A 23482-nucleotide genomic window follows, 5' to 3' on the forward strand; every position below is an offset into this window, starting at 1 on the left:
CCCCACACTGCCAGATTTGGAGCTGCCTGCTACTATACGGCCACCTGTCACTCTGCTGCCAGGACCAGGCCTCGCCTTCCTGCCAAATACTGATCCCTCCAGAGCTGCATACTGTATACTGTACTGTGCGACGTGTGTAAAACACCTGATGATTATACATCCTATAATCTGTGCTGAGCGATGTGTGAGATACACCTGGGGATTATACACCCTATATACTGTACTTAGCGATGTGTGTTATACACCTGGTGATTATACATCCTGAAATCTGCACTGAGCGATGTGTGAGATACACCTGGGGATTATACACCCTATATACTGTACCGTGAAATGTGTGTTATACACCTGGTGATTATACGTCCTGTAATCTGTACTGAGCGATGTGTGAGATGCACCTGGGGATTATACACTCTATATACTGTACTGAGCGATGTGTGAGATACACCTGGGGATTATACACCCTATATACTATACTGTGCGATGTGTGTGATTCACCTGGTAATTAATTATACACCCTGTATACTGTACTGTGCGACGTGTGTTATACACCAGGTGATTATACATCCTGTAATCTGTACTGACCGATGTGTGAGTTACACCTGGTAATATCTGTGCTCAGTGTGCTGCATTGTGGGGACCACCAGTATATAATTATAGTAGTACAGTAGAGTAGGCCATTGCTGTATCTTGCAGCTCTGTGTCAAGTATACTATCCATATCTGTGCTGCATTGTTGTGAGCAGAATAAAGTAGGACAGTGCTGCATTTTGGTGATCAGCAGTATATATATACTGTAGTACAGTAGGCCATTGCTGTATCTTGCAGCTACATGTCAGACTCAGTTCTAGTATCCTGATCAGTGTTCAATATCTGCTGCATTGTTGTGACCAGTATATAGTAGTACAGTGCAGCATTGTGGTGACCACCAGTATATAGTAGTACAGTACAGTAAGCCATTGCTGTATCTTGCAGCTCTGTGTCACTTCTAGTATCCTGATCAGTGCTTAATATCTGTGCTCAGTGTCAGTGCTGCATTGTGGTGACCAGTATACTACAGTACAATAGTCCAGTGCTGTTCTCGCTGCTCAGTGTCAGTTCTCCGTAGTATCATCAGTGCTCAGTAAAATCAGTGCTCAGTATAATCAGTGATTGATCAGTATAATCAGTTCTCAGTATAATCAGTGCGCTGTTAGACGTGTGCCCATTTTCCGCCATTAGTGCAGTGGGATTTAGACAATTGATGAAGTTATGGTGTCCCCGGTACAAAATCCCATCTAGATTCCACTTCACTAGGCAGGCGATAGCGAGATTTTACCAATTAATATCAGTGATTTAAAATTATTAATTACAATGATCTTGCCAAATAATTAAAGTGATTTTGTCATTTTTTTCCAGTGATTTGGACCAATAATACCATTGATTAGAACGAATAATTCCAGTGATTTTGTCATTTTCTTCCAGTGATTTGGACCAATAATACCATTGATTAGAAAGAATAATTCCAGTGATTTTGTCATTTTCTACCAGTGATTTGGACCAATAATACCATTGATTAGAAGTTTAGAACAAATAATTCCTGTGATATTGAGGTGTTTGTGTCGCTTAGCTTAGCCGTCCAGCAACCAAAGTGCACCTCTTTTTCTCTTTTCTTTGCATCATGTGCTGTTTGGGGCCAATTATTTTTAACTGCCATCCTGTCTGACACTGCAGTGCCACTCCTAGATGGGCCAGGTGTTTGTGTTGGCCAATTGGGTCGCTTAGCTTAGTCACACAGCTACCTCATTGCGCCTCTTTTTTTCTTTGCATCATGTGCTGTTTGGGGACTATTTTTTTTTAAGTGACATCCTGTCTGACACTGCAGTGCCACTCCTAGATGGGCCAGGTGTTTGTGCCGGCCACTTGGGTCGCTTAGCTTAGTCATCCAGCGACCTCGGTGCAAATTTTAGGACTAAAAATAATATTGTGAGATGTGAGGTGTTCAGAATAGACTGGAAATGAGTGAATATTGTGGTTATTGAGGTTAATAATACTATAGGATCAAAATTACCCTCAAATTCTATGATTTAAGCTGTTTTTGAGGGTTTTTTGAAAAAAAAATCACCCAAATCCAAAACACACCCGTATCCAACAAAAAATTTTCAGGGAGGTTTTGCCAAAATGCGTCCAAATCCAAAACACAGTCGTGGAACTGAATCCAAAACCAAAACACAAAACTCGAAAACATACATTTAAGACCTGATGCTGCATTAAAAAAGGAAAAATAATGCAAAAATAGCATATATTTATGCCCATAAGTTTTTTTAGATGCACTTTCTAGATGGTCATACTGTCAGAAGGTCTACATCACAATGCATCATGTCAACAAACAGTATCATTGTCTCAGGTTTGACAATCTCACTAACAGAAGTTCTTTAGTGCAAAAATGCCAAGACTTCACAATTAAGACCTCACAATTAGTCCCAGTAATAAAGATTTACCACTTATCCAGATTTTACTGTAATACATTCAGGACCTGATGCTGCATTAAAAAAAAAAGGGAGAAATAATGCCAAAATAGCATATATTTATGCCCATAAGTTTTTTCAGATGCACTTCTAGATGGCCATTCTGTCGGAAGGTCTACACCACAATGCATCATGTCAACAAACAGTATCATCTGTGTAGATATGTTGACCTTTAGTACCCAATCCCCCAAGATGTATCAGTAGAATATGTGCCAGGTTAATGTCATAGATCACACTTTTCCCCTAATTTAATTTTTCAGAAATAAGCCCTAATGGCTTCTGTATTTTAATAAAAATGGAAATTAAGATAATTTTGCAGTGATAATAACTCTTCCATATGTGATTCATCAGGCGTAACTTACTTCATTTGGGGGGTTTTACTCTTATGTTAAGAGTGAAAACAAATGTATTATACTTTTTGATTGTAAGCTTGCGAACAGGGCCCTCTCACCTTTATTTCTCTCTATATAGAAGGGGTAGATAGCACACCCTAACTTAAAATTAAAGTGAGGCTCTACCATGCTGAGACTTGTAGTGCCACACACATACAAATGTAAACTGCAGATGCACACTCTAAAGAGTACTAAACAGAATAATTATAATTCCTTCTGCAGTTTCACATTGAGCAAAACAGGTTCTTTGCATAATTTTGTCTAAAAGTATGGGCCTATCCACCATGTCCAGATGATCTCATCAGGAATGTCCCTAACATTCCTAAGGATAAAGTGACCTCATCTGTTTATGCCTGTCATTACCCAGTCCTGTTTGTTCTCAGTTGTAAAGTGAAACAGAAAAGGATGCTGCTATATACAAAACTGTTATTAAATAATATATAGATTATAATATCATTTAATGTTTTATAGAAAATCTAAGCAGAAAAGAAGGTACTATCAGCTTCAGGTGGTGAATCTGCAATCAGCCAACCAGAAATGCCTTTTAGCTCTGATTACTGGCATCATGTGTATTTGTACTAGACCTCAGGCAACTGATATGACTATGAACAGGCGGTTCTCCCTCTGTTACATTTACACAAACATGCCCTTACTGTATATGGTCTGGGTTTCAGACCCTCCCCCCTATGTTCCGCTACTCAAACCATAAAGGGGCACAAGTGGCAGATCTGGATGTGGATGTGTGAATATTTCTTATGGGCTTGAATATTACAAATTTAAACAATCTGCATAAATTACAGTCAGTGTCCTACACCTAATTTTTATAAATTTTGTTCACTCATATTATTTCTTACTAAAGTATTTGTTGTGAGATAATACTAAAGTGATCAAAATTAATATCTGGTGCAAGTTCTAAATTATTTACACATTGGCAGTGATCAAGTTTGTGAAACAAAATGTACATTCTATGGAAATAATATGTGGGGATTAGTTGGTAACGTGGCTTAAAAAAATGGATGTCAACATTTTTGTAAATCCCTAATCTCTCTTGATTTGCATAATGATGACACTGTAACCTTTAAATTTCCTGAGGCAAATTCATCATTACAATCGTCAGAGTCGATATAAACATAGTACATAGAAATGAAATGAAGCGCAACAAATCCAAAAATACAATGACCGGTTAATGAAATGAACAGACTGTGGAAACACAAAGCAGGCAGTCTATAACTGTTAATACGTACAGAAAAGACATAAGAAGTAAAATATTCACCAGATCTATAGTACTTGTAGTAAAATGATGCAATGCTGCCAACACCTATTTTCTAATTTTTCCAAACCATGTGTGAAATAGACGTCACTGCCTTACCGCAGTGCACGCCTACAGAATAAACTTCAGTTTAGTGCAATACAACCTAAACATAACCGCAGCCTGTACACTGAAAATGAGCTATTATTATAATAAAACATAAAATACAAAACTGAGTATAAAAGGCATGAGTGTAATGGATACTGAAAATGCAAGTAGGTAGTATAAGCAGAATCCATCATTGTAAGCCGGACCCCATCAAATTATACATTAACACTCAACAAGCATTAGCGAATAGGCATCATGGAAGTGAGGCTGAAAGCCCATTAGAGCAAATGAGACAACAGGTCTGTAAGATAACAGTGCTTAGGAGGCCTTAAAACAAAAAGAATATTCTAATAGGGAGTGGACGGCAAATTATAACTAAATAACACATCGTGAAAGTGTCAATGTCTATAAGGCTTCAAAACCAAAGTGGTATGATGGCAAACTATATGCTTTGTAACATTATGGCGGGTGGGAGGAAGATCAAAGGCGCTGCTGTACACGTAACGAATATAAATAAAGAAAAAATTGTAGGATATACTTGCAAAGAACTGGGTGGTTCCTCGTTAATCTTTTTCTACAGATCCAATGATTACCAGATGTTTACATGCAAAAAAACAAAAATGGACAACAAATGTATAGTAATGTCTATAATGAGTTCAATTTTTGGTGTGTTCTCCTTTGAAATAGAGCCCTGGTAATGTGGAGGTTACTCTTGATAGGAGATAAGGAAAGTTTCTCACCACCGCTTCACAAACATAGGTACACGTACCAAAACTCACATAGAGTTAAATATCACCATACATATAAGGGTATCTTTTTTTACTTCTAATTATAACGCATGGAATAAGATCCGTACAACGAAAACGTACCACACTCACGTTTTCAACAGGTGGTATTCCACACGTAACAGTTTCTTTGAATAGATGAGTGACTCTTCTCTTCCAAAAAGATTCAATTTATTGTAGCGTGATACAATTTAAAAAATAATATAAATAAAATCTCCTTAATCCATTACAAAAAAATCCAGGATAGAGCAAAATGTGGGTCAGAATGGAAATATGACAAAACACAAGTGAATTCCGGACTTACACTTGTGAACACAAATGCTGCATATTACCTTGGATTGATGTGGATGTGGGAGAATTAAAAAGCACTGTCTGATATCACCAACGCCGTTTCGACACGAGGTCTTTTTCAAGGTGGGTACTCAAACAGTGACTGACATACATATTTATAGCAGTGGACAGGAAGTGGCAATGCATCTTGGGTAATTGGAATAAAAATCTGTGGGTGCGATAATTACATGTAATTCCCTCTGTTAAACATAGCTGTACAGAATACTGATGCTCACCCAACTAGTACAATTTATTTTCCTGTCTATTATGACAAATTAGGAACGCATCGTGATCACGACCAGCTTCACTTCCGCGTTCCACGATGCGTTCCATGGACCGGAAGTGTGACGCGATCACGTGTCCTCCGCTTCCTGTCTAGCAGGGAGCAGAGTGAATGAACATCGTGATCGCGCACTGTTTACTGTTTGCGCTTCACGATGCGTTCCAGCACCCGGAAGTAAGCCGCGGACACGTGACATGCATCCTCCCCTTTCACGGGGAACGATGCATATCGCGTCCCGGCTGCTAGGCAACAAAGAGAAACAGAAGATGAATTTAATACTAGTTCTGACAATGTTACTTTTCATCAATATAAAGACCATACATAAAAGTGATATTATTAAAATGATAATTTTTAGGATACCATAATGAACGGACATTGCATACACCTATACTAATAATACAATAAAATAAGATTTAATCCAGAAGTAAAAACATTAGGTCTATAAATATAATTTATAGATCATTTCTAAATTGTTTCAAAAGGTAATCAAGAGGGACAAATTAATTACATAAACCATTTAAGCTCGAAGTCTGAATTCAAGCCACAAGGGATGAGTGTATTTAATTTAAAAATCCACTGCATCTCAGCCTTTGCGAGATTTGTCTCTAAATCCCTGTCCCTCCAATTGGATTTGATTTGCTGGATTCCCATGAACGAAGAAATTTTTGAGGTTGCACAGTTATGTTTTTTGGCAAAATGGTCTGACAGGGAGTGGGTCTGTAATCCCTTTTTCACATTACGTATATGTTCAGCGATCCTTGTTTTTAAAGCTCTCCCTGTCCTACCTACATACAACAGACCACAGTCGCATTTTATTAAGTAGATGACATTAATTGTGTGGCACGTAATGAAATTTTTTATCTCGTAATTTACGTTATTAGCGGAAAAGCTGGTTATTTTTGAATTTTCTGATGATATTGTTCTACATGCGACGCATGTGCCGCACCTGTGAAAGCCTTTAGTGCGTATGGGATTAGAAGAGGTGAATGGTAGTGCACTTTTCACTAATTCACTCCTCAGGTTTTTTCCTCTTCTATAGATGAATCTCGGTTGGGTGGGAATAATATCTCTCAACACTGGATCCCTTAAAAGCAGATGCCAGTGTTGGCGAATTATATATTCCTGTTTTTTATAATTCGCTCCAAATCCGGATATAAAGGCCCATTCCGCATGATTGTTGACTGATTTCTTTTTTTCTTTTTTCAAGATTTCTTTCCTGTCGAGCTTTTCTACTTCTTCTTCAGCCTTCAAAAGCAGCTTTGGATCATAGCCCTTTTTCAAAAATTTATTTCTCATTTCTTTCTTCTGATTGTTGTAGTGCTGAGGTTCGCTACAATTCCTTTTTAACCTCAGGAATTGTCCTTTTGGGATTCCTCTAATCCATTGAGGATGATGTTGACTTGAAAATGGTAGAAGACTATTCGAGTCTGTTGGTTTCGTATAACCCATTGTATGTATGGTGTCATCCTTAATATAGATGGTCAAGTCTAGAAAGTTGATTTTCTCTTGACTTATATCGAAGGTTAAAGTTATGTTCATAGTGTTGGTATTCAGATCCGAGCATAATTTTTCTAGGTTTTCCCGATTTCCTTTCCATACAAAGATGATATCGTCGATGTACCTGAACCATGACACCAAGTCCGCCCCGGCCAGCGAATGATTGTATATTGAATCTTCAATATACAATCATTCGCTGGCCGGGGCGGACTTGGTGTCATGGTTCAGGTACATCGACGATATCATCTTTGTATGGAAAGGAAATCGGGAAAACCTAGAAAAATTATGCTCGGATCTGAATACCAACACTATGAACATAACTTTAACCTTCGATATAAGTCAAGAGAAAATCAACTTTCTAGACTTGACCATCTATATTAAGGATGACACCATACATACAATGGGTTATACGAAACCAACAGACTCGAATAGTCTTCTACCATTTTCAAGTCAACATCATCCTCAATGGATTAGAGGAATCCCAAAAGGACAATTCCTGAGGTTAAAAAGGAATTGTAGCGAACCTCAGCACTACAACAATCAGAAGAAAGAAATGAGAAATAAATTTTTGAAAAAGGGCTATGATCCAAAGCTGCTTTTGAAGGCTGAAGAAGAAGTAGAAAAGCTCGACAGGAAAGAAATCTTGAAAAAAGAAAAAAAGAAATCAGTCAACAATCATGCGGAATGGGCCTTTATATCCGGATTTGGAGCGAATTATAAAAAACAGGAATATATAATTCGCCAACACTGGCATCTGCTTTTAAGGGATCCAGTGTTGAGAGATATTATTCCCACCCAACCGAGATTCATCTATAGAAGAGGAAAAAACCTGAGGAGTGAATTAGTGAAAAGTGCACTACCATTCACCTCTTCTAATCCCATACGCACTAAAGGCTTTCACAGGTGCGGCACATGCGTCGCATGTAGAACAATATCATCAGAAAATTCAAAAATAACCAGCTTTTCCGCTAATAACGTAAATTACGAGATAAAAAATTTCATTACGTGCCACACAATTAATGTCATCTACTTAATAAAATGCGACTGTGGTCTGTTGTATGTAGGTAGGACAGGGAGAGCTTTAAAAACAAGGATCGCTGAACATATACGTAATGTGAAAAAGGGATTACAGACCCACTCCCTGTCAGACCATTTTGCCAAAAAACATAACTGTGCAACCTCAAAAATTTCTTCGTTCATGGGAATCCAGCAAATCAAATCCAATTGGAGGGACAGGGATTTAGAGACAAATCTCGCAAAGGCTGAGATGCAGTGGATTTTTAAATTAAATACACTCATCCCTTGTGGCTTGAATTCAGACTTCGAGCTTAAATGGTTTATGTAATTAATTTGTCCCTCTTGATTACCTTTTGAAACAATTTAGAAATGATCTATAAATTATATTTATAGACCTAATGTTTTTACTTCTGGATTAAATCTTATTTTATTGTATTATTAGTATAGGTGTATGCAATGTCCGTTCATTATGGTATCCTAAAAATTATCATTTTAATAATATCACTTTTATGTATGGTCTTTATATTGATGAAAAGTAACATTGTCAGAACTAGTATTAAATTCATCTTCTGTTTCTCTTTGTTGCCTAGCAGCCGGGACGCGATATGCATCGTTCCCCGTGAAAGGGGAGGATGCATGTCACGTGTCCGCGGCTTACTTCCGGGTGCTGGAACGCATCGTGAAGCGCAAACAGTAAACAGTGCGCGATCACGATGTTCATTCACTCTGCTCCCTGCTAGACAGGAAGCGGAGGACACGTGATCGCGTCACACTTCCGGTCCATGGAACGCATCGTGGAACGCGGAAGTGAAGCTGGTCGTGATCACGATGCGTTCCTAATTTGTCATAATAGACAGGAAAATAAATTGTACTAGTTGGGTGAGCATCATTATTCTGTACAGCTATGTTTAACAGAGGGAATTACATGTAATTATCGCACCCACAGATTTTTATTCCAATTACCCAAGATGCATTGCCACTTCCTGTCCACTGCTATAAATATGTATGTCAGTCACTGTTTGAGTACCCACCTTGAAAAAGACCTCGTGTCGAAACGGCGTTGGTGATATCAGACAGTGCTTTTTAATTCTCCCACATCCACATCAATCCAAGGTAATATGCAGCATTTGTGTTCACAAGTGTAAGTCCGGAATTCACTTGTGTTTTGTCATATTTCCATTCTGACCCACATTTTGCTCTATCCTGGATTTTTTTGTAATGGATTAAGGAGATTTTATTTATATTATTTTTTAAATTGTATCACGCTACAATAAATTGAATCTTTTTGGAAGAGAAGAGTCACTCATCTATTCAAAGAAACTGTTACGTGTGGAATACCACCTGTTGAAAACGTGAGTGTGGTACGTTTTCGTTGTACGGATCTTATTCCATGCGTTATAATTAGAAGTAAAAAAAGATACCCTTATATGTATGGTGATATTTAACTCTATGTGAGTTTTGGTACGTGTACCTATGTTTGTGAAGCGGTGGTGAGAAACTTTCCTTATCTCCTATCAAGAGTAACCTCCACATTACCAGGGCTCTATTTCAAAGGAGAACACACCAAAAATTGAACTCATTATAGACATTACTATACATTTGTTGTCCATTTTTGTTTTTTTGCATGTAAACATCTGGTAATCATTGGATCTGTAGAAAAAGATTAACGAGGAACCACCCAGTTCTTTGCAAGTATATCCTACAATTTTTTCTTTATTTATATTCGTTACGTGTACAGCAGCGCCTTTGATCTTCCTCCCACCCGCCATATTTTTTTTCACTTGTTAACCCTTTGTGATCTGGATTTGGGCAGATCACAGGAAGGTAGGATTGGGCAGCTAGCTTTTGCGCCAGAACTCACACACTTTTATATTTCCATGCTTTGTAACATTGCCTATAAGATTAATTAGAAATAAGGCAAACAAGCAAAAAGCATGTCAATACCTGAAAGATAGTTATCATCAATTGCCATAGTCAAGCCAGTGAAAATAAAATGATTTAGTAGAGAAACGACAATAGGGTAAAAATAAATAACACATTACTTTTGTGACAGCACCTAGAAGGCCTTGAAACAAAGATGGTATATACACAGGGAGGCACTGAGGTAGAAAGCTACAGATCACAAAGAAGGCTACACATTGCTGTGTAACATAATTAGAGAAATCTTGGTAGACCAATACAGTATTGGAAATCAAAGTAAAAGAATGGATTTTAAAATAAGCCTTAGCAGTATTGTATTGGGCCCAGTTATCTGTCACGCACCAAAAGGTATCAAGAGCGCCCAATCTATCATGACACAAGCAAAGAGCATTGTCGGTTAGGGGGACTCGTCTACCTGCTACTATATCCGGTGCAAAGGAAAATTCTGTTCCACTGAAATTAAATAGTTGTGTCCCTACTAGCGAACCCAGTGGACTAAAATGCAGTTGGTGACGTTGGCATTTAGGAAGGCCAACCTCATTATGTAAGAAGGATGGGAGGATTTTTATTTGCTCTGTACATATTTGTGAAGGAGGAGTGACTCGTTCTCTAAAACTGTCTGTAACAACAGCTATAGTGGGTACATGATCAACTGGAGACTCCATTTTAGTGACAGCAGTAGTTATTATTAGCTTCAGTTTCTCCATCCATCTATCAATATGGGACAGAGGAGCCTGAGTGATGGCTTCTGCAAGCTCAGTCATAGATTGGGAATAATCAGAAAGCATTCTCGGACCAGACATTAATCAAACCCTGACTACCTGGGTATGAGAGGAGGGTCCAAAAACAACTTTAACGTATTGTATGAAGTATAAGCGGGCCACTAAGTGTTTGATGTGGCTAGAAAACATACAGAATTTAACAGTGTCAAATGGAGAAGGGATTGCTATCCCTACAGGCAAATGTAAGAACAATAAATAAATACACAGCAGTATGTATATATGTGCGATAGAAACATACACATAGACAATAGTATATAAAAAAAAAACACACAACAAAAATAAGCCTATTCTAGGGTGTGAGCAGAGTCAGTCCTCCCAGCACAGCAGATAGCAGATGAATCACTCAAGAGGAGGAAAAGTCCAGGCAGAGAGAGGGGTCCGTTTCCCAGATAGCGTCACTAGGGGGTCTATTCATGAAGCAGTGAAAAGTGTTGAGAAGTGAGACGGTGGAGAAGTTGCCCATGGCGACCAATCAGCTTTGATGTAACATTTATAATTTGCATATTATAAAATTATACAGAGCAGCTGATTGGTCGCCATGGACAACTTCTCCACTGATTCACTTCTTCACACTTTTCACTGCTTCATGAATAGACCCCTAGGACAGGCAGGACACAGGCTCCTATAGGCAGCTGCTGGCTAGTGGCACAGAGATTCCACAAGGGGACCCTCCGCAGTCACGGAGATAACAGAGCACCGCTACTCAGTAGGGAAGGAGACAGGTGGTTGGGATCCATACCACAGTGGTGTCCACAGACACTGCCTTAGCTACAATCAGCTGAGAGCTGCAGGACCCGACAGTTCAGCCCAGCCACCAGTTATCCGCAAATACTCCAAAGCATGGGGGAAAGGTCAGCTACCACACCACCTCAGCGACAGGAATCCAGATCAAGGGCAAAGGGAGTCACTCCCCACTATCTGCGTCCTGGAGCCCTTCTCCAATCCGGAGCAACAACCAATGATCTTTTTAAGGTGAGAAGGCACTCCAGTGGAGGCAAGTCTGCTTCACCAGCGGAGAAGCCACTGGCTCAAAGCAGTAATTGGCACTTCTGCGAGTGTAAGCAGCGGGTGAGTAAAAGAAGTGAGCCATAGCACACGTTTGGGTCACCCCCAGTTGACAGGTATCCTTAGAAAACTGATCCCATAAATAATATGGCCAGGTACTCTGGGGAGTTAGGACTCCATGTGTATCTGGACAGCAACCCGTCTCTAAGCAGAAAAGGAAACAGGTATCCAGCGGCAGATACAGGGAAACAGGTAATCAACCAAAGAGAGTTTAATGAGCTCTCCTCGATTTTCGCGCCCTAATGGCTGAGGGCGGTCATAAATGCCGTGCTGTTGCAGGCTTGACTCCGGTGGAAGTAGAGAATGTTCAGACCAGAGACCAGGATCAGAAGTATGAAAAAGGCTTCAGTGATTCCGTGGCCATCAGGGTTTTTAGATGAAAAATCCACTTTTTAAGCTGGTTTAATAAACAGGGTCTGGAGCTAGTTTAAAATGCGGCCACTCTAGGTACCCCGCCCACCAGAAGCCTACATTTCCTTTTTTTAATACAATATCCCCCAAAGTTACGGCTGTGTTTGCTCTCTTTGTTCAACATTTATTTCTGTTCATTTTAGGTCATGGCGGTTCCCGATTAGTCAGGTCACGCAACGTAGGCTTCACATTGGTAACCAACAGTTTCACTTTTCAATTCTCTGAAATATGACATCTGAATATACAGTATATTGGCTACAAATAATACATTTTGGAAGGAATTCATTAAGTCATTACAGCAGACAATGTAATTCATACAGTCATACTTCCATCTTTTACTCCAAAATTTCTTACATTAAGCATGTTTCTACTGAGATCAATTATTGCTGTATACTAATTAAGGATATTTGTATCGCAATGGTCATAACATCATATAAAGGGTCTTAAAGCTACCAGTTAATGTGTGGATATATTTTAACACATAGCAATTTATCACTTTACTATCACCAGCAATTGGGGTCACATATATAATTCTTGTGACACATTCGAGTCTAATATACCACCACACTTGCTCTTATCTATTCTGCCTGTCTGTACTCTCATCAGCCCTATTTCTCTGTGGCTGACAGCAGATACAGGATAAACTGTATTATAATATGCATCCGTTTTATGGACTCTCATTGGCCATTCACTGCTGACGAGCACATGGTCAAAAGCAGATCCCTACTCCGTCTAAATGCATTTGCTTTTCTGTGCTACAACTATCTTTTTAACAATAATATCTCCTTAAAATTTTATAACTAAATTATCATATACTGTTCTGTAGAGTAGCACGAAGCAGTCAGTTCCACTCTGGATCTCAATGACAGCGAGTTCTTTGATCTTTGACCCTTTTTTCTGGTTTATAACGTTTTATCTGGTATCATCAGTTTGTCTGATTGGATTAACATCTTATGTCATCTTTTTGAGTGTAGTTTATACCCATTTGGCAGCATGATGATGATATAGATGAAAACACAGTACATATGACAAATCTTTTCTCTGTCTTGTGATAATATTAAGACTTGTTTATCTTGGGAATTGTCCCCAATAGATGTAATTTGTTATTCTCTGTTTTATCTTCCCCTTTAGCATTATTTGTATATATGTATTCAATTATGGCTTTTTATGAAAGGATATAATAAAAGTTAAGTTTTAAATTTATTAAATCAAGAGTGCTCCCAAACAAAAGAGTCTTCTTTTTCCTTCTTCCTTTGTACAATGTCATTTATACAGTTGGAAATAAGTGATTATTTGTGTATATGTTTTGATGGATTGTAAGTTTGATTGATGTACAATTATGCTAAAATAATCAAAATACATATATTTAAATCTACAATGTTCATGTCCAGCACATTTCCAATAAGTTCTCAATTGTTTCTTAAGATTTACCTGACCCGAGGCAGTGTTTATTAGAAGGACAACGTCTATAATGTATGACAGGAGGGTTATGAATTTCTTGTCCTCATAGTCAAATCTCTTGCCAAATACAACGGAGCAAATAACATTGGATACAGCCTGTCTCAGTATATATGCAGGGTCAAATGGGGTCCCTGTTGTATGGTAAAGAAGAAAAGGCTTTACTTTTACTATATTAATTAAGAGTAATATTATAGTTTGCATAAAGATATACATTCTCATAAAAATATCTTTCACATAGCCAAGTGGAATATTCAATCACCTATTATTAGCTAAGCCCAATGGTTGACCATTAATTGCTTAGTATACTGTACATTATATACATTTATTGCTTAAGCACTGTGAGTAAATCTTCATTTACTTCTTTTCAGACAAGGAATATGTAAAACTAAAAAGATTTTTTTTTTCCAAGAGTGTATTACCTTTAAACTTATAGTACATTATATTGACAAAAAAACTATGTGTAAAACAAAAAAGACAAAAAAAACTGAGAAGAGTTTTCTTTTCCAAGATACACTGTACAGTATTGATCTTTAAATAGTGATTTTATCCAGCAGGACATAGAATATAGTACACAGGATTTAGTACTACAGTAAGTAGAAGAAGAAGAAGAAAATAAATTAATAAATAAAGGTTTGAGTTAGATGACCATTCAGGGACCTCTGTTCCTCATCACTTTCCTGCACTCCTAGAATTTGTGTAGATACAGACATTGCCTTAGGTGCATCACCCATGAGGAATAAACTGTTCACATATATTGTAAGCATACCATTGCACATGCATTGTTTTATATGCTGGAACAGTAAGCCAGAGATAGTGAGCTATGAAACTGCCTTTTGTGCAACTCTTTACTTTTTGCATTTCCCGAAGCCTATAGTTATGAGGCAATCCAGAAGGTCTGTTAAGGACACTGTGTCCCTTGCCAGGAATTGTGACATGCTGAAAAGGGAGTAGATGCCAATCCAGAAATGTGAAAGGTTGGTCCACAGCCAGCTAAGATTAGCTGAGGGCTGCCTAGGCACGAGTCCATATAACTGGCCTGTGATTCATCATCTACTTTTCTCTTCCTTCATCACACCTATTGACCTTGTTAGAAATGTTGTATTGTTTAAGCAAAGAATGGATAGTGCAGTACAAAATGTATAGTGTCACACCATATACTGTGTAGAACCTGTATTTGAATAAAATAAATGATTGATTTATGTTTCCCATTGTATAGTGCAGCACTGCGAGTCAGTACACTTAAATTCAATGTTGTAAGTCTGTTTTATATGTATACCTTGTGCAAATAAATTATGTTTTTTTAAATGCTTCAATTACAAAAATATTAACACTAAATTTAGCAAAAAATTTGCACTGAACCATTTCTGTAAATCCATAACTAACTGTCTTCTATATGATACAAATTAGACAATAAAGGCAAGCATCTGATTGGTTGCCTTAGTTTAGTGCAAAGTTAGCCCTAATTTCATTTTTAGTAAGTAAGCCCTTACAGGTACTGTATAGTATTTTAATAGACTGGAATTGACGATGTTGATGCTGTGACCAAAAGTCCCCCATATGTGACTCACCAGGTTGAATTTACTCCAGCAGGAGTTTTTAATCTTAAATTAAAAGTGAGACGAATTTATTATACATACAGATTGTACGCCCTGCAAGCAGGGCCAACTTACCTCTATGTCTGTCTGCCATTATTCTGTACAATTTAAAGTACAACAATATATACTGCACTATGTAAGTAACTGGTAATAATAATACAATAATAATAATAATTCTATATTAATTATTTTATAAACTTTGGCATTATAGTTATTTATTTATTAGCAGTTTCTTATATAGCGCAGCATATTCCATTGCACTTTACAATTAGAACAACAGTTATAGAACAAAACTGGGCAAAAACAGACAAAGAAGTAGGGTGGCCCTGCTCGCAAGCTTACAATCTATAGGGAAATAGGCATTGGTACAGGATAGATGCTACCTATTGCATAATGGTCTACCATATTGCTAGGTTCTTAATGGGTTGTATGATACGATCACCCAGCAATGTTGGTAGACAACATATGTGAGGTTATGTGTACTGTACAGAGAGGATGTCATTAGATAGGGAAGCATTGAAGGTTATGTGGGTGGGTCTGTAATTTGATATGCTTGTCTGAAGAGTTTAGTTTTCATGGAATGTTTAAAGGTTAGGAGACTAGAGGTAAGTTTTATTGTGCATGGGAGGGCATTTTACACAGTGGGGGATGCCCGGATAAGGTCCTGTAATTTTGAGTGGGAACAAGTGGAGGAGAGACACAGATCTTGTGCAGAGCGGAGAGGTCTGGTAAGGAGATATTTTGAGATGAGTGAAGAGATGTATGATGGTGCAGTTTGGTTAATAGCCATGTATGTACATTAAGTAAATGTATTTTATATTTAACACAATAGAATACTGGTAACCAATGAAGGGACTGACAGAGAAGATCAGCAGACGAAGAACATCTAGCAAGGAAGATTTGCCTCGCCGCTGCATTTAAAATGGACTGTAGTGGTGAAAGCCTATGTTTGGGAAGACCAGTATGATGAGTGCATGGATTAGAGTTTTTGCAGTGTCTTGTGTAAGATAAGGACATATTTTGGATATGTTTTTAATTCCAATTTTGGATATGTTTGTTATTTCAATTTTCACTAGGGGGTTTGGTAAATGGAAAGTGGTGTACGCACTGTAAAAAAAAAGTGAATATTACATTCACCATGCTGATCCTGTTTTTTATTAAGTGTTCCAAATAGGTGGAGATATGGCTTAGGACTCCTCCAGTAGGAACTACATATCTTGTGTCTGCTACTTAACCCTTATATTTAAGATTACCATACCATACCTTTAAACTGGGATACTCATGAATTACACAGGTTCTGTGGCTGATTAAAACCAGGTGAAATGCAGGATTGAGGTTACCAGCCACAGAACCTGTGTATTCATGAGTGCCCCAATATAAATGGAGAGTATGGTAAGCCTACTTATACTGTGTACAGCACTATCCCATCTATTTTTGAAATGGAATTAAGCAGAATTATTACAATGATTTCCATAGAGAGTTAAATCCAGTGGAGGTGTGGTTAGCCAGTTACTTTATAAGCATGGGCAAAATGATTTAGGGGGGTGTAATTGTTTAGTATAATACAGGTGGAGCCGCTCTTATCTATAGCAGCCCCCATCGCAAACGTGCACTCCCGGCGTGACTAGGCACCTGCCTAGTCACATTGGGAGTGCACAGAGACGCTCCCATTCAGAGCGTCTCTGTCCAGGCGCGAGATGGACGGAGATGCTTTCCATTCAAGTGAAAAGAGCGCGTCTCCGCCACAGGCACGCGGGCCCAGTCAGAGACGAAGACGACGAGTCCTAGGCGTGCTTAGGCTGGTGCGCCTAGGCACAGACGGAGCCGCGACTAGCATGGCTCCATCTGTATTATAAAAAGTAATAATCTCATTCAGCTGAGGGTGTAACATATTTTACATATAAAATGCCCTCTTTTAAGCGCTTTTGATTGTACTTCATATATCAGAAAAAAGAGGAAATCCGGACTGCAGCAAAAAGTTGCCTGTGCTGTAACTTTTCCTACATTAACCTATGGATTTTCTATAAGTTTCATAATACTGACTTTCATTCACCTTACAGGAAAAAGATAAATGCAGGTTCACACTCTATGCACTAAGAATACTGATAGCCAACTTTTTTTACTAAACTCTTACAATTACCATGGAGTATAAGTAAAGTTCTTAGCACAAATTTGTTGAAATATGTGGACCCATCCACCGCATCTAGGTGCACTTTATAAGCTGGGTCCCTTACATCTCTAGAACTAACACATATAAATTTAACCAAGTCTTACCTTTAAAAAATAACCCACTCTAATAGAGTATGTACTCAGCAATGCAGGAACCTGTGTTAATTAAAACAACCGAGGGTAAATGGAAGGGGTGTCAATACCAAAATAAAGGAACCTCATTTGGTATTGGTATCCCTCCCATCTCCCCTCAGATGTTTAATTAGCACAGGTTCCTACTGTACATTGCTAACTGCATAATCAAATGGACTGTATTTAAAGGTAAGTCCTTGATACATTTATATAATATGTTAGAATCAGAAATGTTAGGGACTCATCTAAAAAATTTTACCTGGACATTGTTGATGGACCCACATTTTTGGACACATTTTTGCTAAGAACTTTACTTATACTCAATGATAATTTTAAGAGTTTATCAACATTGTTTTGACTATCAGTATTCTTAGTACTTAGAGTGTGCACCCATATATTTGTTTCTCCTGTATGGTACTAGAAACCTCATTGTAGCACATCTTATTAAGTTTAAAAATACGGTGTGCAGTCCAGTTCTCCCTTCCCAGCACCCTTTTATTCACATTGTAAACATTCGGGAATATGGCATTATTATAGATATATAGGAACACATTCTTTAGGAATACATTTTCTAAGTTATGGTAATACTGTAATATATAAATTTTTGCCCTTAGGGGATTTTTTTATATCCTCCCACTAATGCCACCGAGTGTCGCTTGGCAGAGGTAAGAGAATTTATAAAACCGCAATGGATTAAGAAGTCTTTATTAATAATTTTGTTTAATCAAATCATCATTTTGTATCTCTACCCACCTTTATTCTTCATGAATGTCTCCGCAAGACACTGGGCCTCCTCCTGGATCCTTTCCTCAATGCTTCTCTTTCCCATTCCAAAATTCCTCATAGTCATGAGAGAAAAGCGACGCATTGTCTTCCACCTTTCCCCATTACTCATGATGACCCCTAAAAATTTAATAAATATGTTCTGTTATGTCCAATGAAAGTATTTGACAAGATTAATTACATAACAAGATAATCAGAAAGAGAAAAACATTCCTCTAGAAGGTAAATGAAAAGTAGTGTGTTCCCGGCTGCAGTGTTCATTTCCCTCCACCAGGATTTTACAGGCTTTTTGTGACCTGCAGTTCTGGTGGTGTTTGGTCAGGTGTCAGGTAATTGTCTAATCATCACCACAAAGGATTGCAACTGACACCTGGCTATGTAAATCTGCCTTATCCCAGCACACATTGCTGAGTAATAAAGTTCCTGGATTCTTGCTTTGTTATTAACTCCTGTGTTTCTTGTGCCTATCAGCAAAGGAACATCTGACCACTCATCAGGTTATCATCCTTTTGTTTATTATTCAGTTGTCCAGGACTTTATTTGCTCATGTCATGATGACATACCTCCCAACATGTCCCTCTCCAGGAGGGACACAATGCTCTGCTTCTGGACTTTTCTCTTAATTTAAGATTGCTGGCACCTGTGTTGAACAGGTTAATGGATAAGAAAGGTGTTTCAGCACAGGTGATGGCAATCATAAATTAAGAGAAAAGTCCAGGAACAGAGCATTCTGTCCCTCCTGGAGAGGGTCATGTTGGGAGGTATGTGATGACTGCTTTGAACTTTTACTTATTCCTGATTTATTATGCATTTTTCCAGGACTTCCACTCCTAGGTGGGATTATGGTACTAGTTTGCCAATCAACTTGTAAGGAGATTCCCCTTAGATTTTTATTAATGTGTTATGCTATAAACCTATTACTGTATGTTCACATGGTACCTTTTTTAACCTGAAAATAAATATTAGTATATTAAATGATATATGGACACTCAGTGCTGTTTTTAGAACAGTTTTTTCTTTTTTTAGGGGGGACTGGCAACCCCCTTAGCAATTGCTGAGTGCCTATACACTGCATCTAACTCGTTCTGTACCTATCAAGGTTTGCTGCATAATTTTCTTACACTGTAGTTCTGGTATACTACTCACCTTACATTGCTCACCAGTAACCTATATTTTTCTTTATTTTAGCTTCATTTTATGTTTATTTGGTCTATTTTCATAATGCCCCTATGAAATCTGCAAAACATGAGCTATTTTACTAGTGTTCTTTCAACAATGAGTGATCTCACCTTCAAGTCCTTCAAACATATGCTGGGGGAGCTTAACAGGTCTTTGTAGCTCAATGCATCAGGGAGGTATGGAAGCAAAGTAATTATGATTAGCTAAAGATGAGAAAACTCAGAAACACAATAAGAAAACAACATCACCTATAATCTGGACATAAAGGCTGAACTTCAGCTCTGGGATGTGACACCTACATGTATTTAGTTTCAAAACCTTCTACTGCAGAAAACCTCTACTTGAATTACCTTCCACAGTGCACAAGAGTTTCTTGAATTTGTGTTTCTCACACTAGGATCCTGATTCTAAATCAGGCACAACTACTTCTTTGTTGGCATCTTTTTTGTAGATTGTACATCTGCAACTTAATGCAAATGCTGCTACTTCCTAGGTATATGTCCTCACATCCAAATGTGCAAGGACTGATATGTCTGCTTTCAGTGGCCGCATATATTGAAATACAGATGTGTCCTCACATATCTAGATTCAATACTCCACAAGATCCACTACTGGTGCCCGCGGGTGCTCGGTAGATGCCCGGTGCTGTGCGGTGTGTGATTAACTCATCGCGCACCGCACTGCATTGTGGGAGCGGCACATAGATACTAGGGGTCATAATTGACTTCTAGTGTCTATGCGGTGCTATGGGAGAGACGTCATGACGTCTCTCCCACAGATCAGAGGAGCGGTGGCAGTGGCCAGAGATTGTAAATATTAATTTATTTTTTAATTTTTTTAAGCGGCACAACTAGGGGGCACAGTACTGGGGGCACGGTGCAACTAGGGGGCACAAGTCTACAGGGAGCACAGTACTGGGGGCACGGCGCAACTAGGGGGCACAACTCTACTGGGGGAACAACTCTACAGGAGGCATAACTGACCATGCCTCTTCTCCATGAAGCAACGCTAGTATTTTTTCTCCCGAGGTGACACAAAGTCTAGGTCCGACCCTGACAGATATACAAGTGTCAGGCTCGGTCACACACAGATATGCGAGTGTCACATATCAAATTAGTCAGCACAGTCTACTGGTGTGTGTTGGCCATATCACATTGTGACTAAGATGCATTGTCAGCACATCAATGCAAAAAGACGCAAGGCGCTAGCAAAGTCTCTCGGGACCTGGCGTGTTGAGAGGTGCTGTTTGGCACAACTGCAGCAATGATGTATGAGGACACATCTGTACCTCTTGGAGCATCTATCTAGCTATATATCTATCTTGGTGCATCTATCTAAGTACTATTGTTACATTTTTAACTATCATACCATAATCCTTGAAGAACAGATCTGTAAATTCCAATTCTCCTCTGTCACTAAACGCATCGCTGCGGTCAACAAGCGCCTCCTTCACAGCATCGTAGCCAATCAGCATGACTGCAGGATTGTTGCCGATGTAGAGGTTGTATACAGGTCCGTACTTCTCACTCAGCTTTATAGAGACATATAAATTGCATTATAGCGGTTGTACTGTATGTTGCTTAGATACTGTTTTATAGTAAACATTTAGAATACATAATTTACATTATATACCATACTAATTTTTTATTTATGCTTATTACAATTCTATTTATTTTACTAAATATGATGTGTATAGTTATTGTGTTTTCTAAAGAGCAGCAATAGTAAATATCTATCTACCAATGAAGTTTGTTTGCTTTAGATAAACGGCACACTCCAGCACCTTTGTTATTAACATAAATGGAAATACAGGTTGAGTATCCCATATCCAAATATCCGAAATACAGAATATTCCGAAATACGGACTTTTTTGAGTGAGAGTTAGATAGTGAAACCTTTGTTTTCTGATGGCTCAATGTACACAAACTTTGTTTAATACACAAAGTTATTAAACATATTGTATTAAATGACCTTCAGGCTGTGTGTATAAGGTGTATATGAAACATAAATGAATTGTGTGAATGTAGACACACTTTGTTTAATGCACAAAGTTATAAAAAATATTGGCTAAAATGACCTTCGGGCTGTGTGTATAAGGTGTATATGTAACATAAATGCATTCTGTGCTTAGATTTAGGTCCCATTGCCATGATATCTCATTATGGTATGCAATTATTCCAAAATACGGAAATATCCGATATCCAAAATACCTCTGGTCCCAAGCATTTTGGATAAGGGAGACTCAACCTGTATAGGAAATGCCAAAATTTCTGAGAAAAAGTTCCCCCTTTTGTTTTGTACTGTTCACTGTTGCTACTATACTTATTTTAACAATGAAAAATATTAGTTAACATAAACAGTAACAAGGAAGAAGGAAAACATTTGTCTAGGTGTGGTGCACATAAAGATAAGAATGAACTTTTAACAACTGTGATATACTGAAAAGAGAAAAGGGTGAAAAAGTAGGAGTGATAATAAAATGTTCTGTGTGTGAGAATGCCAATGCACATATTATCACTCTTAAATATAAATTGTATCAATAGACTCAGCTGTTATTGCATCTTATGATGATTTTATTTTTGCAGTCTCCTTTCTAGACCAAAATATTTGAATTCCACGCCTAGGTGGGATTATGGTACTAGTTTGCCAATCAATATTTAATGAGATTTCACTTAGATTATGCTCAACTCCAGTGGCGTTAGTTCATCCAAGTAGACCAGAGTCAAGATAAATATTGGTGCCCCCCATATATAAATAAATTATGTATGTGTGTGTATATATATATATATATATATATATGTATATCTCCTATATATTAGGCTAAATCTGTGACTCTGTGCCTGCCCGTATCGCTGGGTGGAGTTACAGTGCTGGGCGGAGTCAACGGCCTGTGCCCTGTGCCAGCACAACACTAAGGAGGCGGACACAATCACTGACCATGGAAAAGCCGCCACTGGACAGACGCCCTACCGTGCCCGGTCACACAACACAAGAGTAGGATTAAGGGGGGTGGCCGGGGGATCACTAACCCGGGATCCCCTACTTTAAGGGGCCCCTCAGCCGGAGCTAGGTCCCCATTCAGCTTGCCGGGTCAGGAGGGATCCCCGCTGGCGGGAGCGGAGTGCGGGCTGTGCATGCGGATTCCTCCTCTCGGGCAGCATGGTCGAGCAAACTCCAGCCTCCGCCGCTACCAGGAGAGATGCTGCTGGCAGCGGAGACTGGAGATTGCTCGACCATGCTGCCCGAGAGGAGGAAGCCGCATGCCCAGCCCGCACTCCGCTCCCGCCAATGTGGATCCCTCCAGCCCGGCAACCTGGTCTCCTCTCTCCCTGCTGCAGCGCTCCCGTTGCCTGTGTGACCGGCCCAGGTGAGCCGAGCTTGCAGCGGGGAGGGGGGGGGGTCGGATGGTGCTGGTGATCAGGAAGGGGGGGCTGGAAATCGTTGGGGAGGTGATGGTGCTGGTGATCAGCAGGGGGGGGGTGCTGGAAATCTGCAGGGGGGGGAATGGTGCTGGTGATCAGCAGGGGGGGGTGCTGGAAATTGGGGGGGGGAAATGGTGCTGGTGATCAGCAGGGGGTGTGGTGGAAATTGGGGGGGAAATGGTGCTGGTGATCAGCAGGGGGGATGCTGGAAATCGGGGGGGGGGGATGGTGCTGGTGATCAGCAGGGGGTGTGGTGGAAATTGGGGGGGGGAATGGTGCTGGTGATCAGCAGGGGGGATGCTGGAAATCGGGGGGGGGGGGGAATGGTGCCGGTGATCAGCAGGGGGGGATGCTGGAAATTGGGGGGGGATGGTGCTGGTGATCGGCAGGGGGGGTCGC

At 39.2% G+C, this 23482-nt stretch overlaps 1 protein-coding gene across 3 annotated transcripts in view; it reads right to left on the reverse strand.

The window, feature by feature from the left end:
- LOC134949323 (cytochrome P450 2H2-like) overlaps window positions 1-23482 on the reverse strand; it is a 67119-nt gene that overhangs the window by 36377 nt on the left and 7260 nt on the right. For all 3 annotated transcript variants that reach the window (XM_063937818.1, XM_063937819.1, XM_063937820.1), the window contains exons 2-4: window positions 21030-21192; window positions 18453-18602; window positions 13774-13934 (exon numbers count right to left, since the gene is read on the reverse strand). In XM_063937818.1, the coding sequence (XP_063793888.1) occupies window positions 13774-13934; window positions 18453-18602; window positions 21030-21192 (474 nt within the window). The remainder of the gene's footprint in view (window positions 1-13773; window positions 13935-18452; window positions 18603-21029; window positions 21193-23482) is intronic.

Source organism: Pseudophryne corroboree, chromosome 8, assembly GCF_028390025.1.
Source record: "Pseudophryne corroboree isolate aPseCor3 chromosome 8, aPseCor3.hap2, whole genome shotgun sequence".
NCBI lineage: Eukaryota > Metazoa > Chordata > Amphibia > Anura > Myobatrachidae > Pseudophryne > Pseudophryne corroboree.